This window comes from Carcharhinus amblyrhynchos, chromosome 9 (assembly GCF_965287045.1).
Source record: "Carcharhinus amblyrhynchos chromosome 9, sCarAmb.v2.hapA, whole genome shotgun sequence".
Lineage (NCBI taxonomy): Eukaryota > Metazoa > Chordata > Chondrichthyes > Carcharhiniformes > Carcharhinidae > Carcharhinus > Carcharhinus amblyrhynchos.
The window spans coordinates 57,615,634-57,641,746 of record NC_137332.1 but is presented as its reverse complement, the minus strand read 5'-3'; the positions used below and the strand labels follow the sequence as shown (position 1 = coordinate 57,641,746).

The 26,113-nt window shown below is 42.7% G+C and overlaps 1 protein-coding gene across 2 annotated transcripts in view; it reads right to left on the bottom strand.

Moving 5' to 3' along the window:
* Window positions 1-26,113, bottom strand: part of LOC145347836 (protein Niban 1-like) — a 111,995-nt gene that overhangs the window by 11,356 nt on the left and 74,526 nt on the right. For both annotated transcript variants that reach the window (XM_080195739.1, XM_080195740.1), the window contains exons 6-11: window positions 16,923-17,038; window positions 10,659-10,763; window positions 7,734-7,896; window positions 5,807-5,994; window positions 3,470-3,631; window positions 2,464-2,574 (exon numbers count right to left, since the gene is read on the bottom strand). In XM_080195739.1, coding sequence (XP_080051865.1) covers window positions 2,464-2,574; window positions 3,470-3,631; window positions 5,807-5,994; window positions 7,734-7,896; window positions 10,659-10,763; window positions 16,923-17,038 — 845 coding nt within the window. The remainder of the gene's footprint in view (window positions 1-2,463; window positions 2,575-3,469; window positions 3,632-5,806; window positions 5,995-7,733; window positions 7,897-10,658; window positions 10,764-16,922; window positions 17,039-26,113) is intronic.

The window sequence follows — 26,113 nt, the reverse complement described above, 5'->3', positions numbered from 1 at the left end:
AAGTAGACCTGGTAAGAGTTAATCTGAGCCTGGTGCATATTTTTGGATTGTGAGGGCATCCCTTCAGAGAGATAGAGTACCCCTGTGGAATTTACTTTAATATTTTATTCACAGCCCCAGAAATGGCACAAAACAAATTCTAACTGTCTTGCCTGAAAACTTAAAGGAGGAGGAGGAAGGTAGGGCTCCTGATTTCACAGGGCAATTATTGTTGGCTGCACTGACGCAGGTACCCAAGTGCCTGAAGAGAGGTGCATAGTGCTTCATGTGGAGGAAGGTACAAGATGGGCACAGCACCATCACAAATAGAGGCCATAAAACCAGTCACCATGAACAGCGGAGACCAGAATGTTAGGAGGCAGGACAACCATGTACTACTACCCTGTGGGAAATGTACAGACTTAGGACATCCTACCTCAATAGGACGAAGAATTAGTGCTGAAGATGGCTGAGGCTGAGCCATGAGGTGGTGATATATATATGTCACATAGTCCAGCAACAACTCAAGCCACAATCCATCGACCCCCATTCCCTGCCAATGGCCATTAAGGTAACCATTGCTCTAAACCTCAATGGCTCGTGATCCTTCCAAGTTTCATCAGGAGTCCTGTCTTTTGTATCCCAGACAGCAGCACATAACTGCATTAAGGCTGTGACTAATGCCCTGATTGGTCATATGGGAGATCACATTAATTTTCAAATAGATTTGGTGTCTCAGACACTGACAACCATGCTCAGTTCGGAGGCTTTCTTCAGGTGCAGGGGGTTTTGATTACACCCAAGTTGCCATAAAAGCCTCAGCTCAAAATGCAGACACCTTCTCAGCTGGAAATTCTTCCACTTCAATGTACAGGTGTCACTGATCACCTCAAGATGAGGAATGTTCTCTGGCAGTGGTCATGATTCCTTCATCCTAACCAGTTCCCAACTCACCCAGCTCTTTCAGCAGATCCATAGTTGGCTGCTGGGGGACAAGGATTAAAAACTCAGATAATGACCCCCTTTAGGAGCCCACAAACAGAGTGTAACTACAAGAGCAGCCATATTGCTACCAGGACAACTATCAAGTAGGCAACTGGCAGGTGGATCTCTGCAATATGTCCCAGGAAGGGTATCAAGAATAGTAGAGATGCACTGCATGCTGCACAGTGGAGGTGTCCACAACTTAATAACAACAGCGCCGTGAGCAGAGCTGCAAATTTGGAAAAGGAAAAAGATGGGGGTTACGAGGCAGAGGATGAAGCCCTGTCCATTCAAAAGAGGGTGAGGAGGTGACCAATGGGAGAATAGTGGGGAGGTATGGCCATGTAGCCAGGGCTGACTCTGTGCAGGGAGTGGATCATCGCCAGATGGGTTCTTGTACAAAGCAGATTCTCATTTGGTCCTCTAATAGCACAACTGCTATCAGCCAGACACTGGTGACACACTTGCACCTAAAGAGCCTTGTATGTTGACTCCATAATTTTTCAAAGGACTGTCCATTCCCCACAAGAGAATGAATAAATTTCAATGTGTTGGACTCAGTCATGTTCATATGGTTAAAACACTCACTATTATTGCCATTGGCTCATCATATTACAAATAGAAGTCATTGACAACCTGGCCTCCTCACACTAATGACAATGTCTGTAAATGAAGGGCCCATGCCAGTAAACTTTCCATAACCCATCCATGCCCACAATGCTGATAGAGACACAATGTCGTAATTCCAACCCTATACATGCTGCTAGGATTGAATGTTGCGCATACAACAGAAATCCATACCTGTGCAACAAAAACATCACGGTGGTACAGCAGTTAGCCCTGCTGCCTCAGCATCAGGGACCCAGGTTTGATTCCAGGCTTGAGTCACTGTCTGTGTAGAGTTTGCATGTTCTGCCCGTGTCTGCGTAGGTTTCCTCCAGATGCTCTGGTTTCCTCCCACAGTCCAAAGATGAGTAGGATAGGTGGATTGGCCATGCTAAACTGCCCGTTAGTGTCAGGGGGATTAGCTAGGGTAAACTCATGGGGTTATGGGGATTGGGCCTGGGTGAGATTGTGGTCGGTGCAGACTTGATGGGCCAAAAGGCCTCCTTCTGCACTGTAGGATGCCATGATTCAGTCAATTAAAACTCCTTGAAAGAACTTGGGGAGAAATTCTCGTTTCTGTGCACCTGACCTGGAAGCAAATATCTGGGCCTGTGTCATTTCCAACCTGGCATATATAAGTTTCTATTCGTTCAGGTTATTGAAGTATCTGGTGATGCCCCAGTACAGATCTGTCAGGAACACCACTGTTATCTCATCAATCAACAAGGGTTCCATTTATCCTTCTTACATCTAACAACTGGTAACATGCCAGCAGACAATGCTTCACACAGTGACTTTCTTTACTGATAATTAGTCAAGTTCAGTATGGCAGATAAATTTAATGTGCAAATATCTCTAGTATTACTGCAATTAAACATTTTATAAGTTCCTTACCTTTAAAACTCGTTGCTTAACTTTTTCAATGGATGTTACAGTTTTTGCTGGATTGCTCTTCAACAAGTCAGGCAACAGTTGTTGAAATGTGTAGACTGCATTGTCCATCAGCTGAGGGTAATAAATGAAAGGTTTTATCCAGTAAGACTAAATTAGGAATCCAAGTTTAAAGGTCTGAATTTTGTTCACCCACTGTGAAATCCCATCACCAGGAGGAGGAGCCAACCCTATTCCAGCCAACGATAAGCCCCTTGCAATATATTGCTGCTGATGGTGATTTGCTCCCAACAGCTTCTGGCCTGTAACAGCAGGCAGCCTCAGCAATGCCACTGCTTGAGGTGGTCAATGCTGCAGCCACAGCTCCAGGGAGAGGCTGCTGCAATGGTAAGGCATCCGCGAAGACCGGTGAGTTGGGTAGGGGGGGACAGTAGGGCCAGGCAGGCAGGTAAACCTCAGCAATCAGCAAGAGGAAGTGGACTTATTGTTGCCATGAAGATAGCTTGTCACCAGGGATCCCTCCATATGCCATGGGGTACCCATAAAGGAGGGCTTCCCCCGAAGCTGCCAAGTTTCACATAATGGTCTTCCCATGTCCTGCAGGTGGGAAGTGGCCCTTAATTGGCTACTTAAGTGGCTTAGTTGGCCAAGTGGTGAGTGGCCAAGCCAGAAACTCTCCCACCTCTACCAATATGCCATAGCAGCCGGAAGATGTCTCCTCTCCGGCATCTTCGCCTGCCATTTTGCCAGCTATCCCTCCTCCTCCTAGCCCATTGCTAATGGACTGGGCAAATTCAGCCCATATGTTTAGCTCAATGTGTTTGTCATTATATCACCACTATTTATCAACATTTCAGTCCAGACAAAATGGATGATTGTGTCAGTTGCATATACACATTGAGCTATTTGGGGAATTATTGTGAATATTTCCATCAGATTCACATATGACCTACGTAGCCTGTGGAACGTTAGAGATCTGCTAGTGGGCACCCTAGAATACTGTACCTACTTCTTGCATGAAGTTCTGAGTTGTCTGAATCAGCCATTGTGTATTGGTGAACTTGAACCGGTTCTTCAGCTCCTGAATCTGGTCTTGAAGAGGGCTAACTTTATTATAACAAGGCTGCATTTTTACAGCATTGAAAGGAAGGTTCATCAGTTGGTTCAGGTACTAAATAAAATAAATAAGATCAATGTAAGAAATTGGTAACCGAAAAAGACGTGTTTTCCTAAAGTTGAGGTAATTAATAATAAGTTCTGTGAATTGTTCCTCTTTGCATACTGACTCTTTGTCCCTTACACACACAAATGAGCAGGTTTTTTTTGGTAACTGGAAATTCCCTTCAGACTAAATTTCTGCACATTTTCTGACCTTTCCTACATACCTCCACTTTACACATTTTTCTACACAAACATCCTGGGTTGTGTCAATCATTAATTTCCTTTCCATGTCCCAGCTTAAAGCCGCTTCACACACATGTCTTTATCTCAAGCAGCTGCCCCTGCCTAGATACCAGGCTGACGGACAGGCTTGGCTTGCTGTTGGGTGGTGGGCATTCCTGAGGAGGCTGCAGGTCAGAAACAGATAGGAAGTCTGCAGCTGGATTAGTATGAGTGTGAGAGTGGGGTAGGGAGAGAGTGGATCTTTTGGGGGAGCGTGGTTGCTGATCCTGAGTTGTGGGAGATAAATGCAGGGGGAGTAGGGGGAGTGTGCTTGCTGATCTTGGGGTGTCTGATAGCCTATTGCCATGCTGGGAAGGACAACTTTGGATTGAGGAGTGGGAAAAGGTAAGCTTGCTGGGCGATGTGGAAGAACTCTTGCTCCTCTTGGTCTACAGGCAGTGCTGTAAAGGCACTTAATCTTTTCCACTTAGCTGCTCGGTTCCACAAGGTACAGAAAACCTAGTTGGTCAGGTTCAAATCTTGAGATAGCTTAAACGTGAGCTATCCTGACGTTTTGTGATATTTAACTCGCCCACCCACCTTCTGGGGGTGGTTTAATTGCCCACCCCCCCATTCCACCTTCAGTAAAACAGAGGTGGGCAGGTTAGAGTTGGAATGGGATTGGGTTTGAGAGCTTAAAAAAATTAAAATTACCCCCTGCCCCCACCTCCCCCATGAGTTCAAAAACTGGCTTTTCATCTTCAAGTCTAGATGTAGGCGGAAAGTCTCATCTTTTCTTGAAGTTTTCTTTTTAATGACTGTTAAGGTTCCAAGAATCTAGCAGTTTTAACTCATTGAGAGTGCAAACCTGCTGCAAAAAAATTTGTGAATCTTTCTCAAAATCTAAATGACAAGTTGAATGCAGAGTATAGCTCCCCTTATATTAATCTCATATTAATACAAATTAAGCTCAGTTTTTAAAGGATACTCCTCACTACACCAGTTGTATTCCCCCAGTCTACTGTTAAATTCCTTGGCATCACCCAACTGCATTTCAAAGAGGAAAGTGTGATTCCAGCAGACTAGTTCAAAGTCGAGTCTGTCATCACAGTGGCACAGTGGTTAGCACTCTGCCTCACAGTACCAGGGACCCGGGTTCGATTCCCAACTTGGGTCACTGTCTGTGTGGAGTTTACACATTCTCCCTGTGTCTGCACGGGTTTCCTCTGGGTTCTCCGATTTCCTCCTACAGTCCAATGATGTGTGGGTTAGGTGGTTTGGCCATACTAAATTGCTCCTTTGTGTCAGAGGGACTAGCTAGGGTAAAATTAATGGGGTTATGGGGATAGGGCTTGGGTAGGAGCGTGGTTGGTGCAGACTTGATGGGCTGAATGGCTTCCTTCTGCACTGTAGGATTCTATGATCACTCAAACTTACAGAAAGACATGTTTACATAAAACACATGAAATAAAGAGCTTAGTATATTGAAATCTAAAAATATCCTTTAGTCAAAAGGAAATAAACTCAAGATGGTTCATCTGCATTCTGCATATCTTTGACAGCATCAATGACCACATCACAACCCACTGCTCATGGCTGTGTGCTGCATGGCTGCCTGACACTGAAATCTGCGAGCTACACATTAGCAAATTTCTTCTATTTGTATACGTTCTTTAGAGGATTTGGTCCCCTGAAGGGTAGGGGGTTTTAGTTAAGTCGGGCAGCATGGTCTTGGAGGGCCGAAGGGCCTGTTTCTGTACTGTAGTTTTCTTTGTAGCTGAGCTGGCAGCTGGCGAGGCCAGTCAGAGAATGGAGTTAATCCTAAAGACGTGTGAGAAATGATGGTTGGGAGGGATGAGGAGAGATGTCACACAGTGGTACAAATAGGGTCACAAGTCACCTTTTATGGAAACTTAGGGATTGAAAAATTAGATCAGGTTAAATTGGTATAATTTATTATTACCTCTTTCAGTTGTTCAGCATTGCCAGCATTCTGACATTTTGCACTTAATTCGTTGACCTCAGTTTCGAAGATAGAACGGACTTCAGTGAATCCCGAACTGATCAGTCCCATCAATTCTTCCAATATAGAAGCCAGGTGGGGCTGAATATTCTCAAGCCAACCCTGATCAGCCTTTTCCGCCACTGTCGCTGAAATAAAGATTCACTTAAAGTCAGTAAGTGCACCTGTTTTTATTTTGTCTCTTTGTGACAATATTTCCTCCTGCATTTTAGACCCTCTCTCGACAGTTTTTCTTTGATGGTAGGCTAGGCAAGGACTTAGCTAATCTGGCCTATATGTGACTCCAGATTCACAGCAATTTGTCTAATTCTTAACTATCCTCAGATATGGTCTACTGAGTCACTCAGATGTATCTACAGCCTACAGCCCTGCAACATCTAGCCTTTAATGATCGTAGGCAAATAAACAATGAATATGAGGAGGATGCTCCATAATATCCCATCCTCATTGATGACCAAAACATCAGTGCAAAAAAAAAGGCTGAAATGTTTGCAATAATCTTCAACCAAAAGTGCTGAATGGACGACACATTTTGGTCTCCTCCTGAGATTCCCAACATCCCATTGTCTTCAGTTAATGTGATTCACTCCTTTTGATGTCAAGAAACAGCTGAAGGCACTGATATAGCAAAGGTGATGGGTCTTAACAACATTCTAGCTGTTGTATCGACGACTTGTTATCCAACCCCTAGCTAAGCTGCTCAGGTACAGCTACAACACTGGCATCTACCCAGCAATGTGGAAAATTGCCCTGGTATGTACTGCCCATAAAGACAAATTTCACCTTGCACACAATAGTACCAACAATCCAAATTCTTTCTTTACTTCCCTAGTCTTCAAGCAGAAACTATAAATACATTGGGGATGAATTTCTGTGGAAGTTCTTCCATCCATTTTGATTTGATTTAATATTGTCACATGTATTGGGATACAGTGAAAAGTATTGTTTCCTGCATGCAATACAGACAAAGCATACTGTTCATAGAGTATATAGAGGAAAAGGAAAGGAGAGGGTGCAGAATATAGTGTTACAATCATAGCTAGGGTGCAGAGAAAGAACATTATTAGAGAGTTTAAGAGGATTAAAGTTCAGTTTTAAGGGCAATATATGACAGTAAAAGATAGAATGAGAGGGTATGCCGGGGACAGCTCACAAGAAGTTGCCTCGCTTTGGTGCCATTTGTTGTAGTTTTGCTGGAAAAGCTGTAGATGCTCTGGAAAACCAGTTTGAGTGTTGTTTATGCATTTTTTTCAAGGCCTGTTGGTCAAATGCAGAGCAACACTGACAGTGGCCATGGAAAAGACCATTTATAAGCCTGTCCTGTGCACTAGATGGGATTTTTAATAACAGGTTCGAGGAGCTGAATGGCCCTCAACATGTTCCTATATTCTTACACTCAATCTCATAGTTGCAGGAAGTTAAACAGAGCAAGAAGACAAGTAGAAACATTATGAAGTACCCATAGAAGATTATCTTGACAGGAAGCATACAATGCTTCTGTAATTAGTGCTGATAATTAAAGTACATTATTATCAACAGAAGTTAGCTAAGCCTAGATTGTTCGGATGTTGTGGTGAACAATGGCTTATATGTCGTCAGTACCATGGATGAATCAACAAGAAAGGCAGCTGGTCACAGATAAAAATCTGCTTTGGAATGTTTGATTAATATTTTGAAATTCTGTGCAAACAGCTTAGGGTCTTGGAGAAATTCATTGAGTTTTCTCTTCGGTTTTATATTAGATTGGTTGCTTCTTTGAGGAGATTAAGCGAACTACAAAAATGTTATATGGTCTGTAGTAATAATGGATTTGATAAGTTGAATGCCCTTTACACATTGCACATTTTTTTAATGCCTCTGGACTTACCTTTAAGTTTTCCAGCAGTAAATTCCTTTGAGGAAATGATCTGATCCATATCTGAACGAATTATCCCTTCCAGTTCCTTGTTAGATCTTTTGCACTCATCTTGTAGGGACTGCAATCCATCGACAAGTTGATTTTGTACTAAATTGTAAGCATCCTCCACAATCTGAAAAACACCATCATATTTCTAGTAAGTTGTATGGAAGCATACTCATCATATGGTCATAAAAATATCAAGGGTTAGGGTGGAACTGAACATTTATGAATTCAGATAGTTCAATGTAGTCTAAATCTGATAGTTGAATAAAGTGCATTTAGATCCTGGCATGAAACCTCCCCTCACAATCAAACAATAATTCACATTATGAGACTGCCAGGGATCACACATTGGACTGTTACCTAGCCAACACATACCTACAATCTTGGACAGTCAATTCAAATTGATCAAAACATTAAAATTATTGTTGGAAATTTAAATGGTCAAACCCTCCAGATGCTTTTATAACATTTCTCTTGCCACTGTCTTGAGTTTGACTCCTATGGGGATCTTATCATGTGGACTTACACAAGGCATTCAGTAAGGTTCAACAAAAGAGATTGTTAATTATTGTTAAAGCTCATGGAATTGAATATAAATTATTGACATGGTTATGAGATTGGTTAGGTGGTAGTCGACAAAAGGGATGAATAATGGATATGTACTTATTGGGAGGAAGTGATAAGTAATATCCCCAAATCATTTGCGCTGGGGCATCAACTATTCACTATTCGTAGCCAAAATAATGCCATAGAAAGCCATACATCCATGTTTTCCAAGGACACAAAGACTGATGAGATAACAAAATTCCAAAGAGACATTAATAGATTAAGTCAGTGGGCAACACTATGGCAGATGGATGTCAACACCATTCTGAACCGAGAAAGAGTCAATGTGAAATTATTTAAGTATTGAAAAACTAGAAACAGTGGAAGTCCAAGCAGATTTAAAGATCTCTTGCATGCAGGTTTCCAAAATGTAGTTGGCCCAAAAAGCTAATCAAAAACACTACTGGAATATATGAAATATCAATCTTTATAGCTTGCAAATTAGAATATGAATAGAAGGAAGTTTTGGTACAGCTCTCAGTTAGTACACAACTACAGTCCTGGGGACCGTACCTTAGAAATGAGATTTGGCCTTGGAATGGGTATGGCATAGACTCACCAGACTGTTAGCAGGACTTTGAACATTCAATCATGAGGTTTGTATGGCCTGATATATAGAGGGTTAAGAATCATAGAATCCCTCACAGTGCAGAAGGAACCCATTCAGCCCATCGAATCTGCACTGACTCTTAAGAGGTGACTTGATTGAGTCACAGAGTCATAGAGTTATAGAATCATTATGGCATAGAAAGAGGCCATTCAATCCAGCGAGTTCATACAGGATTATGGGGATAGAAAGCTAGCCAGGATATTTTTCTCAAATGCCTATCCAATTTCTTTTTTCAAATCATTGACTGCCTCTGCTTCCACCACTACCCTCATAAACAGCAAGTTCTAAGTCATTATCACTCACTGCATAAAAAAATTGCTTCTCACATCCCCACTGTAAATACTGACCAAAACCTTAAATCATCATCAAAACCAATGTATCCCCTCGTCCTCATACTATCAGCTAATGGGAAAGGCCAATCTACCCATCCTGTCACCTGCCACCCAGATAGCCTGCCATTTACCCACCCTACCATCTGACACATTTACTTTGCTCACACATTCAAGAACAAACTGAAAAGCTATGTTAATGTGCCAAAGCTTTTCAGTGTATTAGTGAATGCAGACTTACTGGAATACAGCAGCAAATGCCATAAAGGGGTGAGGGTAAGGGAGCAGGGTATATCTTCATTTCCCTCAAAGATCCTACACACTGAGGGAGGCATCCCAGAACGGATAGGCTCTGCATTTCTAAAGAGGCCTGGATTTGCAAAGCTTCAATGTTGGTCAAGGAAATAGGTGCAGAGTGGCCATCCAACTGTACTTGCAACTCCTTAGAAGATTTGGCCCAAGGCTGCAGAAGGCCCATGAATCACCTTCACATTGGCAAACATTTAGGTTGGATTTCATGAATTCTGGAAACTTGTTCCTTAGATTACACTGTCAATGCAGCTTCCTAATCCAGGCAGCAAACTGGAACTGTTTTCTACTGTAGCTCAGTCAATAACACTCTTACCCCTTACTCACAAGGTTGTGGGTTCCATTCCCACTCTAGGGAATTGAGCACCAAATCCATCCTGTCATTCCAGTGCAGTACTGAGAGATTCTGCACCGTTGGAGGTCCTGCTTCTCTGATAAGATGTTAGACTAAGACCTTGCCTGCTCTCTCAGCTGGACTTAAAAGATCGCGCAATATTATTTTTGAAGACATCCCCAGACAATATTTATCCCTCCAGCAACATCACAAAAATATATTCCTCATTCATTTTCACATTATCATTTGTTGGATCTTGCTGTGTATAGTTTGGCTGTCATGTTTTCTACATTCCAACAGCAACCACACTATTATTCGTTGTAAGGTTCTTTCGGACATCCAGAGGTCATGGGTAAGACTAAAAGTTTTTATTTTGCTGGCTGTCAGTAAAAGGAAAGTCCATTTTGGTAGCTGATCTACTGGCATGATGGAATTGAGTGCCCTTGTGATGTTTGCAGCTCAGTGATTAATGTAAATAAGGGCAAGGCTTCATAATGGCTAAGGGCTGAACCAGCAAGAGAGTGTCCAAGAACCAGCAAGATAGACTCTTACAACTGACTGTTAAATTCTCACCCTCTGAGAAAAAGAAACTGAAGGTTTGCTACTTTGACTGTGTATATTATGCATGTGGGTCATGTTATTATCACTGCACATCTAAGAAGCTCCCAGCGGTGCAAAGGAGAAATGAGTTAGGTACATACGCTGAACCAGGCCCTTCGCTTTTCATTCTTCTTGCCCTTCATTTTTGGCAGGATGTCACTCTGCAGGGAGGGTAATAGTTCTTCCATCACCAGGTTGCTTAGAATCTAAAGAAGGAAACCACAAAGGAGTAGTTCAATGGACAATGTTTCTATTTTTGTTGTTGATTCCAGGATATGACACAAAACTGCATAGGGAAGCTGCACCAAGCTTCATTCATTCCAATGACAGGTATTTAAGAAGTCTCAAAATCCTAACTGTAGTGAACCTGCAGGTGGCGCCTAGAGCACAATGTTGTGTGCCTTATTAGTCCACCTAATGTTACCTGATAGGCTTTAATTCAGCACCTTTGTCCCTTTTATTTCAATAAATAATTATCTAAATAGCTTTGCATAGCGATGTTCTCTTGTGGATAAAGAAACAGTACTTTTGTACATGGAGGATTAGTCATATTTGGTTTAACTCACTGATTTCATGCCTTCCTGCTGCAAAGACAATCCTTCATTACAGCCACAGAGGAGGAGGAGGATTTTGCACAGAATCGGATCCATCTCTTCGATCTGAACTTTTATTCCCTGATCTTCAATCAAAGGGGGCAATCTTATCAAAAGGTTCCGAGTGCCAAATGAGCATGAAAATGGGGGAAATTCATATCTTTCTATTGGGTGAGTTAAAAGTCAAACCTTTCCACACTCTGACAAAAAGTGGGTGGGGCTTAAATCACCCGAAAGTCGCCTGATAGCAGCAGAGATCGACATAGAGCACAAAAACCTGCATGTGCACAGAGAGCAGCAGAGCCCTGTCACTGCCACTGCTGCTGTGGCTGGGCTCTGTGGCCGAAATCTGCGAGGCCAAAGAAGCAAGTGAGCACAGACCAAAGCATCCCAGGCTCACTAATTCTATTCAAATTAGATTTTAAATAGAGTTAAATAACATAAAATAAATAAATGATAATATATAATATGGCCTCATGCCCAATGTGCCAGATAGCTGATGCCAGTAAGATCTCAAGAGGCGAGAAATTGAGTATGAACCTGATTTTCCGGCTCTTTTGCAATCTTACCAGTTCACTGCGTCCACCATGCAGCAGGGTGAGGAGGTAATGCGGTGGCCAAACTGCTGAGACATTGCAATCTCATTGGTCAATTCCTGGATCTATCCAACCACATTGATAGTCATATCGTTGAATAAACGGCACCTGATGCAATTGAAGCTAACCCAGCCATTTTAAACATACTTGCCAACCTGCACTACCCCCTCCATCCCATTACTCTGAACCCTGTGTGCCAACCCAGGCATTCTTGTCACTCACCTCGCTGACTGTAAAAAACCATCCCAACTTGCTCAGCAGCATTGCACCTGAATAGTCACATCAAACCCACTCAATGCAACTTGTACAAACCCATTCGGCTATTGACATGGAAGCATAGAAACTAGAAGCAGGAATAGGCCATTCAGCCCTTTGAGCCTGCTCCGCCATTTATCGCGATCATTGAATTCAATAGTCCAAAGGGCCTGTATGGCCAAAGGGCGTGTATTGTGCTGTGGTTGTTCTGTTTCTACAGCCTCGTAATCTCTAAGGTAGGGACATGTTCGGCACAACTTTGTGGGCCAAAGGGCCTGTATTGTGCTACAGTTTTTCTATGTTTCTATGTTTTCTAATATCCTGATCCCCCTTCCCCCCATATCCCTTGATCCCTTTAGCCCCAATAACTATGTCTAATTTCTTCTTGAAATCACACAATGTTTCGGCCTCAACTACTTCCTCTGGTAAAAAAATTCCACACATTCACCGTCCTTTGGGTGAAGAAATTTCTCCTCACCTCAGTTCTAAAAGATTTATCCTTAATCCTCAAAACAATATCCTGGCATTGCCATCCTCTCCCAGCCAAGACTGAACTTCTGTTCTGAGATGCCAAGTCCCTCACTCCTCTGAAACTAGCATCAGGTTGCATACATTCAACTTGCCAATCAGTTTCAGATTAAAGGGGCTGCAAAATCAGTCACAGATCCTTTCCTTGATGACTTTCCAATTGAAATGTGCATAGATATCAGTTAGTGTGAAATAGGCTAGGCTTGGCAGTGCTGCCCTGATAGCTGAATATCCTGTTGGACAGATTGCCAAGCTCCTTTGGATGAGGTACTGGAGATGACAGTAGGGAAGGGCATCATCACATGCACCACCACGCTAGTCTTTGGGGCCTGGCCTATTTTAGTGAATCTGTATTACAATCCTCTCATGACCAATATACCCTTTTGAAGGTTTGCTCAGGATCGAACAGGGCACTCTAGATGTGGTCTAACCATGGCTTGTACCAATATTTCCTGCCTGGTGATGTGGTTCTTGTCCACCAGCGAAAGCACTTCCTTTGGCAAAGGCCTGTTGTATTAATTGCTAATGAAGCATTAAGTGGCCAGCGGTGGGCACTCCCCAGGATCAATGACACAGAGCAGACCACCCAAACCCCTAACACTTAGGTCAGTCAGAGGCTGGCAGCTTCCCTCTGCAGGTAGTACTATTGGAGTGGTGGTAGCTGCTGGTAATGCACCCACCAGAGGCCCAGGATCAGCGAGAGACTCAGGCCACAGGCAAGTGAGGGCAAGGTAGGGGTCACTGGCTGGGGGGAAGACAGGCCAGGAAGAAAGGGTACATCTTTGGGTCTCAAAAGGACCCCTCCCCCTATACTTCTTGATGCTGGATCTCTTGATCAGTCCTGATAATGAGCGATCCCCCCACTCACACCCCCAGGAGGGTTCGTGGGTTACTGCCATGGCAACTGTCCTGTGCACTATTGGTTGCAATAATTTTCCACTTAATGTCCTCAATTGGCATTGGGATAGGAAGGCCATCCACAAGCCTTCCTGCCCTGGACTTGATTGGGACAGAGGCACAAAGGTAATGAGGTCCCCATCCTTCTCGCCGGATTAAGTGTCCTCCCACCACAGGGGAGGGTATTAAATTTTGCCCATTATTCCCAGCCCCTATCTCCTAACCAGTTCAATGATTTGCCTTCAACTCCACGAGCCTGAACTTTAGCTAACATTTTATGTTGAACCTTATCTGAAGGGCAACTAGGTGTGGGCAATAAGTAGTGGTCTAGCCAGTGATGCCCGCATCCCATAAAATAATTTAAAAAATCAAATGTCCTCTGAAAGTTTATATAAACTTACGTTAATAGGCATTCCCTCTCTACTACTTTAGTTCCTCAGTAAGTATATCCAGTTAGGTTCGTTAAACACAACCATCTCTTTACTAACCCATTTTGTCACTCCCTATTCAGCTCAAGCCTAAGACTTCTTGACCTTTCTCTCTTTCTCACACTTCTCTTAAATCTCCCAACTAAATGAACAACTACTGAATCTGGACAGCTTTGAGTGATAATAGCTAAAATATCCACAATTTCCATACCTACTTCTTTGCAAAGCCAGAGATGGAACTCATCAAGTCCTGGGGGTTTTGTCTGTTTAGTGCCATTATTTTTTCTAATACCTTTTTTTGTTTACATCAACATTTGTGAATTCCAGTCCTTGATTCATTCTTGTTTCCTTTGAAATGCCAGTTATATTATCCTCTTTCTCTACTGAAAAGATAAAACTAATGTCGGGATTCTGCTGCAAGAGTCTGGAAATAGATGGGGCCATTTCTGGATTCCAACCCCAGCTCAATTTTATGGGAAATAACCTATTAGCAGGTCACCTGCGAGTGAGGGACAGCAGGCAGGAGGGCCAATCAGGAGTCAAAATGTGAGGGAGCTCGGCAATCTTCACCGTGGCTGCAGTGTGAATGCAGCTGCAGAGACTGGGGCACCAGAGGAAGCACCTCAGAGAGAGCAGTGAGGAGGAAGGGCGCAGAATGATTTCCTTAATCCTCAGCAGTCTCAGTGGAAGCGAGCTCAAAGATTGACTATTGCAACATGAGGCCTCTAACTGCCCTATTCTCTTCCAATTATTTACCAATCTCATAAAGGTGGACCTGGTCCTCCTGCAACCTACTCCTGCTGGCCAACTCAGCACACTGCAGGGACTCCAGATGCCTCTGGGAGAATTGGAAAAATGCAGCCTGATTACTAGTTAATCATCTCTTTAATTGGCTTCCCGGTGCTGCTGGGCTGATAGCTGTCTCTGCAAGTGCCACCCTCAGTAAAGGCACAGAGAGGTGACAACACTTGATGCAGCAGACCAGATGGGTTTCTTCACCACTTTCCCTGCCACACCCCCATCAATTCCAAGATGGTGGGAAAATTCCTGCCAAAGTAATTCTCTAACAAGGCTTTCATTTCCTTAGTTTCATTTAAAATGCCCACATGACTCTCCACTACACTTTTTCTTCTAAAGCAACAGGTTAAATCACAAATGGGCTTAATCTTTGGGTTTTTGCACTCAAAGTGATTTTGCTGCTTTAGAAATGTCATTGAATGCTAATCGCCTCTTACGTTTAAAGAGCCAGGTTAATTACTGTGCCGCTCTTTCCTCTAAAACCCAATCTTGAACCCCTGTTACCTCCCCACCCCCTCTCCCATGGGGGCAGACAAGCTACAATCATAATCCCATTTGACAGCTGCTGAAGTAAGTTGCCAAAGCTTTCTTTTGAGCCGAATGTATTCCCATTCCAGGACAAGAATCCTTTGGCCCCCACATCCATATAAAAAAGTTTTTAAAAGGTTTATTTATTAGTCACAAATAGGCTTACATTCACAACGCAATGAAGTTACTATGAAAATTTCCTATTCGCCACACTCCTGTTCAGGTACTGAGGAAGAACCTAATATGGCCAATATGCCTACCCTGCACATCTTTGGACTGTGGGAGAAAACTGCAGCACTCAGAGGAAACCCACAGAGACAGAGACAGAGGGAGAATGTGCAAACTCCACACAGACAGTGACTCAAGCCAGGAATCAAACCCGGGTCCATGGTGTGGTGAGGTAGCAGTGCTAACCACTGTGCCACTGTGTCACCCCTGCTCAGTACCATCTTGAATAAAGACCTTATAGCCAGACATACACCTGCTTCTTATTGCCACACTAATCATTCTCTGTGAAGGAAACTCAGGGCAGAGGGAGGCTTGGTCCAGTGTAACTGTAAACTGATTTGGGTAGGATCAGAACTGGAGAAATGTAGCCCGATCTGGACTGAGATTAACACCAAATGCCAACAAACTGATCAAACTCCCTGTCTTCTGACTGCGTCCCAAAATCATTGCTGGTTTATACGAGTAATCCAGAAAATGGAACAGAAGGTCAACTGTGGTGGAAGGATCGAGAAAGGTGGGGTTGTGATAACGCCCACAAGGTCCAGAGGGAAATCTCTAATCGATCTCTCTATGGGGCCTGCTGAAAATTAATCCTTTTGGTAACAGGCAAGGGTTTGTCCAGATGGAACTCATCACCTGAGCACTTTATAAGGCAGACACCAGGAAGCTATTGTCCCAGTTGGCACTTATGTTTGTACGCCACCAAATAGTGGCATTACTTTATGTTTAACAAAAATACTGTTCCTTTCCAGTTGCTGAGATATTACAGGACTGAGGCCCTAAACATCGGAAATCCATCCCAAAACCACCTCTCTATCTCTCTCTTTTCCCCCATCTATCTCTCCCTCTCTCCTTCCTCATCTACCTCTCACTCTTCTTTCAAGGAACACCTCGATTCCTACCTCTTGGACTAAGCTTTTGTTGACATGTCTTACTGACTCTTTCTTTGGTTCACAGACAGCTCTTAATGTCTGATTATGCTTTATGTGAAATCCTTTGGGACTTTTTACTATGTTCAAGGTGCCATGTAATTGAAAGCTATTCTTACCCTGAAAATGCATGTGTTTTAAAACTGAAACATTGCAGTCTTGTGTAACTCAGTGACAGGTTGTGTACATCCTTCATTAGTGTATTTAGACAAGTTCAGCACACTTGCAAATTTATTGACATGGCATCCATTGTTAATAGAAATCATAATTGTAGATTAATGAGGTATATACCACTTTCAACCAGATGCTCTCATATTTCGTAACTCTTTACCTGCTGCAAAACATTCAAAGCATTTTATTATTCCCAAACTTTTCCTAGAGTGTTTTTGTTCTTGCAGGCATATAAATATAGCAGGAAACCCCAGGAAGTACCAGAAAAACATACCGTCTAGACACAAAAAATGATTAGTCTTGGGGGAAAAAGGCTGAACATGATCTGGGAACATGAACGGATGCAGAGGAGTTGGATGGGGTACAGTGTTAATGAGATGTGACTGCAGTGGTAATTATTCAGTACAGACTCACCAATGCTTCAGTGCCATGATTCATTTCCCAGGACCCATAGTGGCCTTTTTCCTGCCTGAAGAATTGAATGGCTTCTGAGAATGCATGGACTTCAAACGAATCCTGTTTTGCAAATTCTGAATTTAAAAAGAAAAGCAAGTTACATGAATTACATTAATATTTGTGACAAGTGTCTAGTCCCAAAGATGTTTGAGGCAGAAGGGAAAGTGCTTCTCCATAGGTGTGTGAAGGGGTGAGGGGTGGAATTAGCAGGCAGCTCACTGCAATGGCTGTATTACCACTGTGGGCTAGAGGATGGCCCTGGGAGTGGCATGAGTTCATTTAATGGTCCAACCATTCAGCAGCAGATACAGTGAGTTCAGGGGTCAGATATAAGATGATTGTGGGAGAAATACTAATTTTTGTTAAGAAGTGCCAAAATTAGCTGGAGAAATTAAAATGTTCTGCATGATTTATACAATACATTGTATTTATCCACTGAGCCATGGTAAAACATACCATTTATGGCAAAATACATCTTCAAATTGTGGATAAGATTGCTGTTGCACATTGATTCCATTTCAATTTGTTGCTGTGCTTTTTCTAAATGACAGGTCAGCATGACATTTCCCAGTTACAGCAAGCAGCAAGGGAAATTGTATGGGACGCTCCGCTGAAAAGTGCACGTTCTAAGAATGCTGAAATTAATGACAATGAGACCACTCCGATTAAACACAAGACAAGTTACCCATAGCCGTCATTTAGTTCCTTGATGTTTGTGTGGTTACCATGGATCTAAATGAAAATGCTCTCCACAGGCTTCTTGTTTCTTTACAGAGTTCATATGGAAGCGTGCAATGTCATGATTACATTATCATACATGTCTGTTATTGAGTAGGCCTTCTTAAATTGCAAAGCAGGAAACTCTAAAATGACACATGGCACCATTCTCTCAAAGCTATATTGATCAGTTGTCTCTGCTCATCTGGAGATTGATTCAGAAAGTGCAGGAATGCACTGAAAACCAATCCTCCACATATCAACTGTGTCCAAAGCCACAGGAGAATGTCAGCAAGACAAATAGACAATTCTTAGTCATGACCGAAAGAACATGAACCACCTGTGTGCATTTCCCCGTCATTAGCACACAAAAGTTGAATTGCATTTAGCATTGCAATCAGTAGGATGATCTTTGTAGCAAGCAGCAGCAAGGCCCCTCAAAAGGTAGATATAACTTACAGTCTGAAGGAATAGCCACCTTTATCTGCAGAATGTTATCAGTCATAAGACATCCATGTATCAGGAATGTGGGTCTGATATTTTTGCAATCATTAAGAACCAATGTAAAATTGAAAGATCTATAAAAGGCAAGCATTACGACGCTTTTCACCTTGGAACATAACTGTACAGCAGAAACTTTCCCAGTAACAAATAGATCACTTATAATTTGTCATTGGAGCCAAAATATATTTTTGCAGAACAATAAAAATGTGTTTTTTTAATTTTGTGAATTTTTAAATCATTTGCCTCCCTAGTTATGGTCTCCTTAAGTCATGAAATACTTGGTGTAATGGGAAGGCTGGAAGAATAATCTATTCTCCTTCCCTCACTGCAGTAATGCCAATCTGACTTATCTACTGGATGATGTGCAATGGATGGCCAGGATGTCACTCTGAGATTCTCTGGCTGTTTACCTTCTTGCTCTTATACAGGGGCATGCACACACACACATGCATGTGCATGCTCACGCACACACACATGCACACACACACACGAAAATTACTTTCCCCTTGCCTTGCCCATGTGTAGAGAGAAGCCTGACCTCAAACTGATAGTACAACCTTGCTTATCAAGAATCCATCTACAACTGCATTAAAAATATTCAAAAACTCTGCTTCCACCACCTCTGGGGAAGACAGTTCAAAGTCTCACAAGTCTCGCAAAGAAAATAATTCCTAAACTCTGTCCTAAATGGCGATCCCTTATTTTTAAACTGTGGCGCCTAGTTCTAGATTGTCCCACAAGGAGAAACATCCTCTCTGCATCTATCCTGTCAAATCCCCACAGGATCTTTTACGTTTCAATCAAGTCATCTCTTACTCTTCTAAACTCCAGTGGATAGAAACCTTTCAGCCATTCCTCATAAACCAACCTGACCATTCTAGTGGTGCCAACCACTCTTACTATGGTGCCACTCAACCACATGGTGGGCAAACCAAAGTACTCCAAAGTGGAATATAAAGTGTGGGAAAATGTGAGGCTGTCCAGTTTGGCAGGATGGAAAAAGAAGCATATTATTTAAATAGTGAGAGATTGCAGAGCTCTGAGATACAGGGAGATCCAGGTGTCCCAGTGCATGAATCACAAAAGGTTAGTATACAGGTGCGGCAAGTAATTAGGAAAGCAAATAGAACATTATTGTTTGTTGCCAGTGGGATTGAATACAAGAGTAAAGATGTTATATTTCAATTATAAAGAGCATCAGTGAGACCACATCTGAGTACTGTGTTCAGTATTGGTCCCCTTACTTAAGGAAAGATATATATGCATTGGAAAGAGGTTCAGAGAAAGTCTATTAGATTAAGACCTGGAACTTGATTTCAACACAAAATCCTGAGGAGACTTGACAAGATAGATGTGGAGAGGATGTTTCTTCTTGTGGGATAATCTAGAAATAGGGGCCACAGTTTAAAAATAAGGGAATCACCATTTAGGACAGAGATTAGGAATTCTTTTCTTGTTATGAAACTTCAAACTCTTCCCCAGCTGTGGTGGAAACAGAGTCTTTGAATATTTTTAATGCAGAGGTAGATAAATTTTTGATAAACCAGGCAGTGAAAGGTTATTGGGGCGGGCAGAAATTGGGTGAAATTGGGTTTAAAATTAAATCAGCCATGATCTTATTGAAACATGGAACAGGCTCAAGGGACCAAACGGCCTGCTTTTAATTCATATGTTTGTATACATGTACTCTTCAGTCTTTACAATAACATAATTTCGGTAATATTTTCTTTATATGGAAGACTCAATCAGAGACATTGGCCAGAACTCTACTACCTCGCCCACCATGGAATTGGCACGGGCAAGGGCCCTACAACAGAAATCTCCATTGATCTCGGGCAGGAATTTCTGGTCTCGCCCAAGCAAGGAGTAAAATCCCATCCATTATCTACAATTCATCTCAAAAACAGTACATTTGTGAAAATTGCAGTGGACTTGATTCTGCTTCAGTCTTGATTAATGTAGTCCCAATATTGTCACAGTGCTGACAACATAGACTACTCCAAGTAATATTGTTTCAGCCCAAGCATTAGGTATTCAAAGCTGATATCCAACTTATAATATGAACAGACTCAACATGTATCACAATCGGTGTTTCTACAGAATTTGGTAACTTGTCTTTGCAATCTTTGAACTCCATTAGAGTTAAACATTTGATGATACTGTACCTTTTTTTTTCAGATACCTAAACAGTCAACATGGCCTGCAGGACATGCATGCTCATTACAAGCCAGAAATGTATCACCCTTAATAAAATTGGGTTGTGCTGAAAAAGGTGGTCTATATGTAGCCTGAACCGCATTTCTTGAAGAGACAGTTGGAGGCTACCACCAAAGAGGTAAATAAAAAAAAGATCCAAGAGGAGAAGGAGGGCTCTGGAAGATCATTGTCAGCCCTCAGGATTGCTTCTCCCTGTCCATGCAACCCTGCCACCCCACCCTATGCTCTATGGTGCCTGCTCATTTCCGATTTCCTCCTCTTCCAGGACCTATCTAGGGATACTGCCACCAGCGGAGCAATGCAAAATTAAAATCCTCTCCACAAGTAAGCTCACTGGTGATGTCAGGTGTGCCCCACGTCCACCTGTTTCAGTGCAGGGATTGTTTCCTGTGCTCACTTTGTGCCAGCCTGTCCAATCTATGTTAGAATTTCCAAACACATTAAAAATTCTTTTACTTTTCAAAAGTACAGTGTCCCTTTAAAACACAGTGACCTTGGTAGAAACTGACAGTCAGTTAAATAGAGGCCTGTTTGTGGTGGTTACAGGATGTGTGTGCAGGTTGAAGATAAACCTATGGTTTACTCCAAAGCAAGCAAGTGACCTGAACATTGGGTCATCCATGTTTACAGTAAAGGAACAGTCTGTCAGGCCAAAAGCAGAGCAACAATGATCTAATCTGGAGCTCGACTGGATTTTAAAGGCACACTCTGGTTACCAAAAAGTGCTGAGTTAGTTAAACAGTACAGCTTTTATCAATTTTCTTCAGGTTTATTCATCCATATTCATTTCCCACTGCCATTTTTCAGTATAAGCTGGAAGTCAGATATTTGGATGGGGAGTTGGTAAGTGCTTTATGGTAATGACAACTGTTAACCCAATGGGAATGAAGGTAATCAAGGTGATGAATGAAGGTGATGTATTGTTCAGTCTTCAACATAGGATTTCAAAACAGTAACAATTTTTCCTTCAGCTTGAATGGGTGATTTTGCTCATGCTACATGGGAAAGCACACCAGGCAACCCACTTCAAACAGATTCAGCAAACAGGGCTAAAAACAAAACTGGCCAGTCAAAAGGAAATCTAAAGAAAAGAAAAAAGGGGACTGAGGCTTGAGTCTGGTGCCTGCAGAACTCTGTTTAACTCAATTACACACAAGTGTGGGACACAGAATGATCACAGAATATCAAGCGCTTAATAGACAGAGTGCTAAAGTCGGGAATTTGGTGTATCAAGCTGGTAAATATCCCTCAAACTGAAATTTAATTTAACATTTAGAATTTAATTTAGGACTGTAAGTTATAAAAGAAACTGAAGCTAGTTAAGATGCTTAGCATGTTGTGCAGAAACTGTGGGGCGTATTTTTAAGTCTGAATGATAACACATCACTGAGGCGAGCTGGCACAGACTTTCATTCCTTCAGCTCGCATGCTGGTTCTCCAGCTCCCTGGGCCACTTTCCTGGAGGCAGAATTGGGGAAGAGGGGACAGGAATGACTGGAATTTTCCTGAGGAAAACCTATTTTACATCTGGTAATTTTTTATATTCCATTAGTTCATGAGATGTAGGCATCATTGACTGGGCCAGCATTTTTGCACATCCCTAATTTCTATTGAGAAGGTGGTGGTGAGCTGCCTTCTTGAATTGCTGCAGTCCATCTGCTGTAGGTACACCCACAGTGCTGTTAGACAGGTAGTTCCACAACTTTGAACAATTATTGCAGAATGAAGCCAGGTTAATTAGTAATCTCATTAAATTTCCCCTGGGAAAAAAGATATAATATTGAATTCCATACTAAGCTTGCAAGTGACATATTCCTATCCAAAACAAGAATCTTAAAACCAATTATATCGGTGTGAGGTGAGAGCTGGATCAAGTTTGCTGGATAAAGCAACTAAAATGTATGGGGAGCAGCCATAGAGATTGTGGAGTAAATCCAGGCAGGAGATGTTGAGCAAATATTTTATATCTGCCTTCACAGTAGAAGACACAAAATACATACCAGAAATAGAAGGTAAGCATGGAGTAATAAGAGAGAAGAACTTAAAGAGATACATTATTAGAGAAAATCTAACTTGCAGTGGGCGGGCAAAGACGAGATGAAAGTTCCACCATGGAATGGGGGGAGCAACCTTATCAAACAAATTGGTATGGTCGGGCGGCACGGTAGCACAGTGCTTGGGCAGTACGGTAGCACAGTGGTTAGCACTGCTGCTTCACAGCTCCAGGGACCTGGGTTTGATTCCTGGCTTGGGTCACTGTCTGTGTAGAGTTTGCACATTCTCCTCGTGTCTGCGTGGGTTTCCTCCAGGTGCTCAGGTTTCTTCCAAAGATGTGCGGGTTAGGTTGATTGGCCATGCTAAAAAACATTGCTCTTCGTGCCCTGAGATGCATAGGTTAGAGGGATTAGTGGGTAAATATGTAGGGATATGGGGGTAGGGCCTGGATGGGATTGTGGTTGGTGCAGACTCGATGGGCTGAATGGCCTCTTTCTGTACTGTAGGGATTCTATGATTCTAAAAGCCAAAAAATTCCCAAGACCACATGGTCTGTATCCTAGGGTTCTTAATAAGGGAGCAGCAGAGATAGTGGATGCACTGGTTACAATTTTACAAAATTCTCTTGATTCAAGAATTATTCCAGAGGATGGGAAATTCACAAATTTAACATTGCTATTCAAGAGACAGAGAGAAAACATGGCCAAATTAACTTGAGATCAGATGTCAGGATAATGCCGAAATTTATACTATTAAGGAATCCTAACAATGTACATAGAAAATCACAATATTATCAGACAGCGTCAATACAGTTTTACAAAAGGAAAATAGTGCTTAACAAATTTAAAGTTTTTGAGGTTGTAATTAATAGATTAGATAAAGGGGAAACTTGGACTGAGGATTGGTTAACAGATTAAGAGCAAAGAGTAGTGATAAATGGGGCATTTTAACTTGGAGCATTACAACAAGTGGAGCGCCACAAGGAATCAGTGTTGTAAATCAGCTATTTACAAATTATATTCATGGCTTAATATATCAAAATTTTCTTCGAATGCAATGCTCGATTGGGGCTATAAGCTGTTAAGGGGGCAAAAAGAGGCTGCAGAGAAATAGGTGTTGGCAACAAAATGGCAGGTGGAGTATAATGTGGGGAAGTGAGAGATTATTAATTTTAGTAATAAGGATAGAAGCAGAAGACAAGATTTTCTGCACTCTCGTGGCATCACTAGCTTGATTCCTGGGATGAAGGGATTGCCTTGTGAGGAAAGGTTGAACAAGTTGAACATTTGTCCATTAGAGTTTGGAAGAATGAGAACTGATCCTACCAAAACTTAAAAAATTCTGAGGAGGCTTGTTAGGGTAGATGCTGAGAGGATATTGCCCCTTTTTGAGGAATCTAGATCTAGGGGCACAGTTTCAAAATAAGGGGTCTCCCATTGACAACGGTGACAAAGAGGAATTTCTTCTCCCAGATGGTTGTTAGTTATTGGACCACTTCCCCAGAGAGCAGTGGAGGCTGGGTCATTGAATATCTTTGAAGCTGAGTTAGACATACGTTTGATCTAATGGGAGTAAAGTGTTGAGGGGGTGAGAGGGGGTGGAGTAGCAGGCAGGAAAATGGAATTAAGGCCACAATCAGATCAGCCATGATCTTACTGAATGACAAAAACAGGCTTGAGGGGCCGAATGGCTTCCTCCTACTTTTTTTCTTATGATCTTATGTTCATATGATGAGAGTTTGAGTAAATTGGCGTACACTTTCCAGAGTTAAGAAGAATGAGAGGTGATTCTGAAGAGGGCAGACACAGAGGTTGTTTCTCCTGGCTGAGATAGACATATTTCTGTCAGAGAATCTAGTCATACAAGATGCCAAGGGGCAAGAGTTCCTCTGATCACTCTTTGTAGCAAAATGGTAACTTTGGATATAAAGAATGTATTTATTTTTTAAATGGTAACAGAGAAAGCCTTCTTCCTCTGTGTTCCCAAACCAATTCTCTGACTGCCAGTATAAAACTGCTGGCAGCGTTGCTATGACTAATTGTGGGACAACAACCAATGCTCTTTCTGACAGAGAGGACATGGGGTCGGAACTCAGCTTGGAGTCAAATGGGATGTTCTGGTTGCAAACAGTTCAGATCGAGACAGAGGCTGTGGAGGGGGTTGAAATTGCTGGCAAGGGCAGAGAGCTGGAGGAGGAGGCTAAAGATGACAGCTTCACATCATCTGAGTGTTTAAGTGGTGGAAAGTACAGCTCATCTGAGACTGAATGTCAGACAGGCTGTGCAACAGCTCGGCAACAGTGGAGGTGTTGACAGAAGTAGTGCAGACATAGACATCCAAAGGCGTTTAGGTATTCTGTAAATCATATATCACACTATTAGTTTCCGCTTCTGTATAAGTGTGATTGACTCTTAACTGCCTACTGAATTGTATCAAATCGCAACAAAAACTGTAGAAAGATCAGGTAGACCAGCCAGCATTGACCTAGGCACAGGATTTGGACATACCAAAGGCACACCCAGTGCTACTCAACTGCATAAAGCCCTCCTCGCTAATATCTGGTGACTGGCGGCACAACTGGGAAGCAACTGTCCCATGGACTAGTCAAGATGGTGACTAGTGGAGTGCCCCAGGGGTCGGTGCTGGGGCCTCAGCTATTTACCATTTATATAGATGATCTGGAGGAAGGAACCGAGTGTAGGGTGTCGAAATTTGCTGATGACACCAAGATTGGGGGAACGGCAAATTGTGCGGAGGGTGTGGAGAGTCTGCAGAAGGATCTAGATAGGTTGGGCGAATGGGCCAGGAAATGGCAAATGGAATTTAATGTTGGCAAGTGCGAGGTGGTCCACTTTGGTAGGAATAATGGTAGGAAGGATTATTACTTACGTGGCGAAAAACTGCAGCAGGCGACGGTGCAGAGGGACCTCAGGGTTCTTGTGCATGAGTCGCAAAAACCCAGCTTGCAGGTGCAGCAGGTGGTCAGGAAGGCGAATGGGATGCTGGCCTTCATAGCGAGGGGGATTGAATATAAAAGTAGGGAGGTCTTGCTGCGGCTGTATAGGGCATTGGTGAGGCCACAGCTGGAGTACTGTGTGCAGTTTTGGGCGCCACACTTACGCAAGGATATTTTAGCCTTGGAGGGAGTGCAGAGGAGGTTTACTAGGCTGATGCCGGAGTTGAGGGGGTTGAGCTATGAGGAGAGGCTGAATAGATTAGGCTTGTACTCGTTAGAGTTTAGAAGAATGAGGGGAGATCTCATTGAGACGTATAAGATGATGAATGGGATGGATAGGATAGAGGTGGAGAGACTCTTCCCGCTCAGAAAGGATAGTAGGACTAGGGGGCATAGCCTCAAGATAAAGGGGGGGCGGTTTAGAACAGAGTTGAGGAGGAACTTCTTCACTCAAAGGGTGGTGAATCTCTGGAATTCTCTGCCCGTTGAAGTGGTGGAGGCTGCCTCGCTAAATATTTTTAAGACGCAGGTTGATGGGTTTTTGATAAGAGAGGGGATTAAGGGTTATGGGGAGAGGGCGGGAATGTGGAACTGAGCCACGACAGATCAGCCATGATCTTATTGAATGGCAGGGCAGGCTCGAGGGGCTGGATGGCCTACTCCTGCTCCTATTTCTTATGTTCTTATGTTCTTATATGTTAGAAACAGCCTGACAGACTGCATTATTACAACCAGTGCCTCTGGTTCCTCCATCACGGTA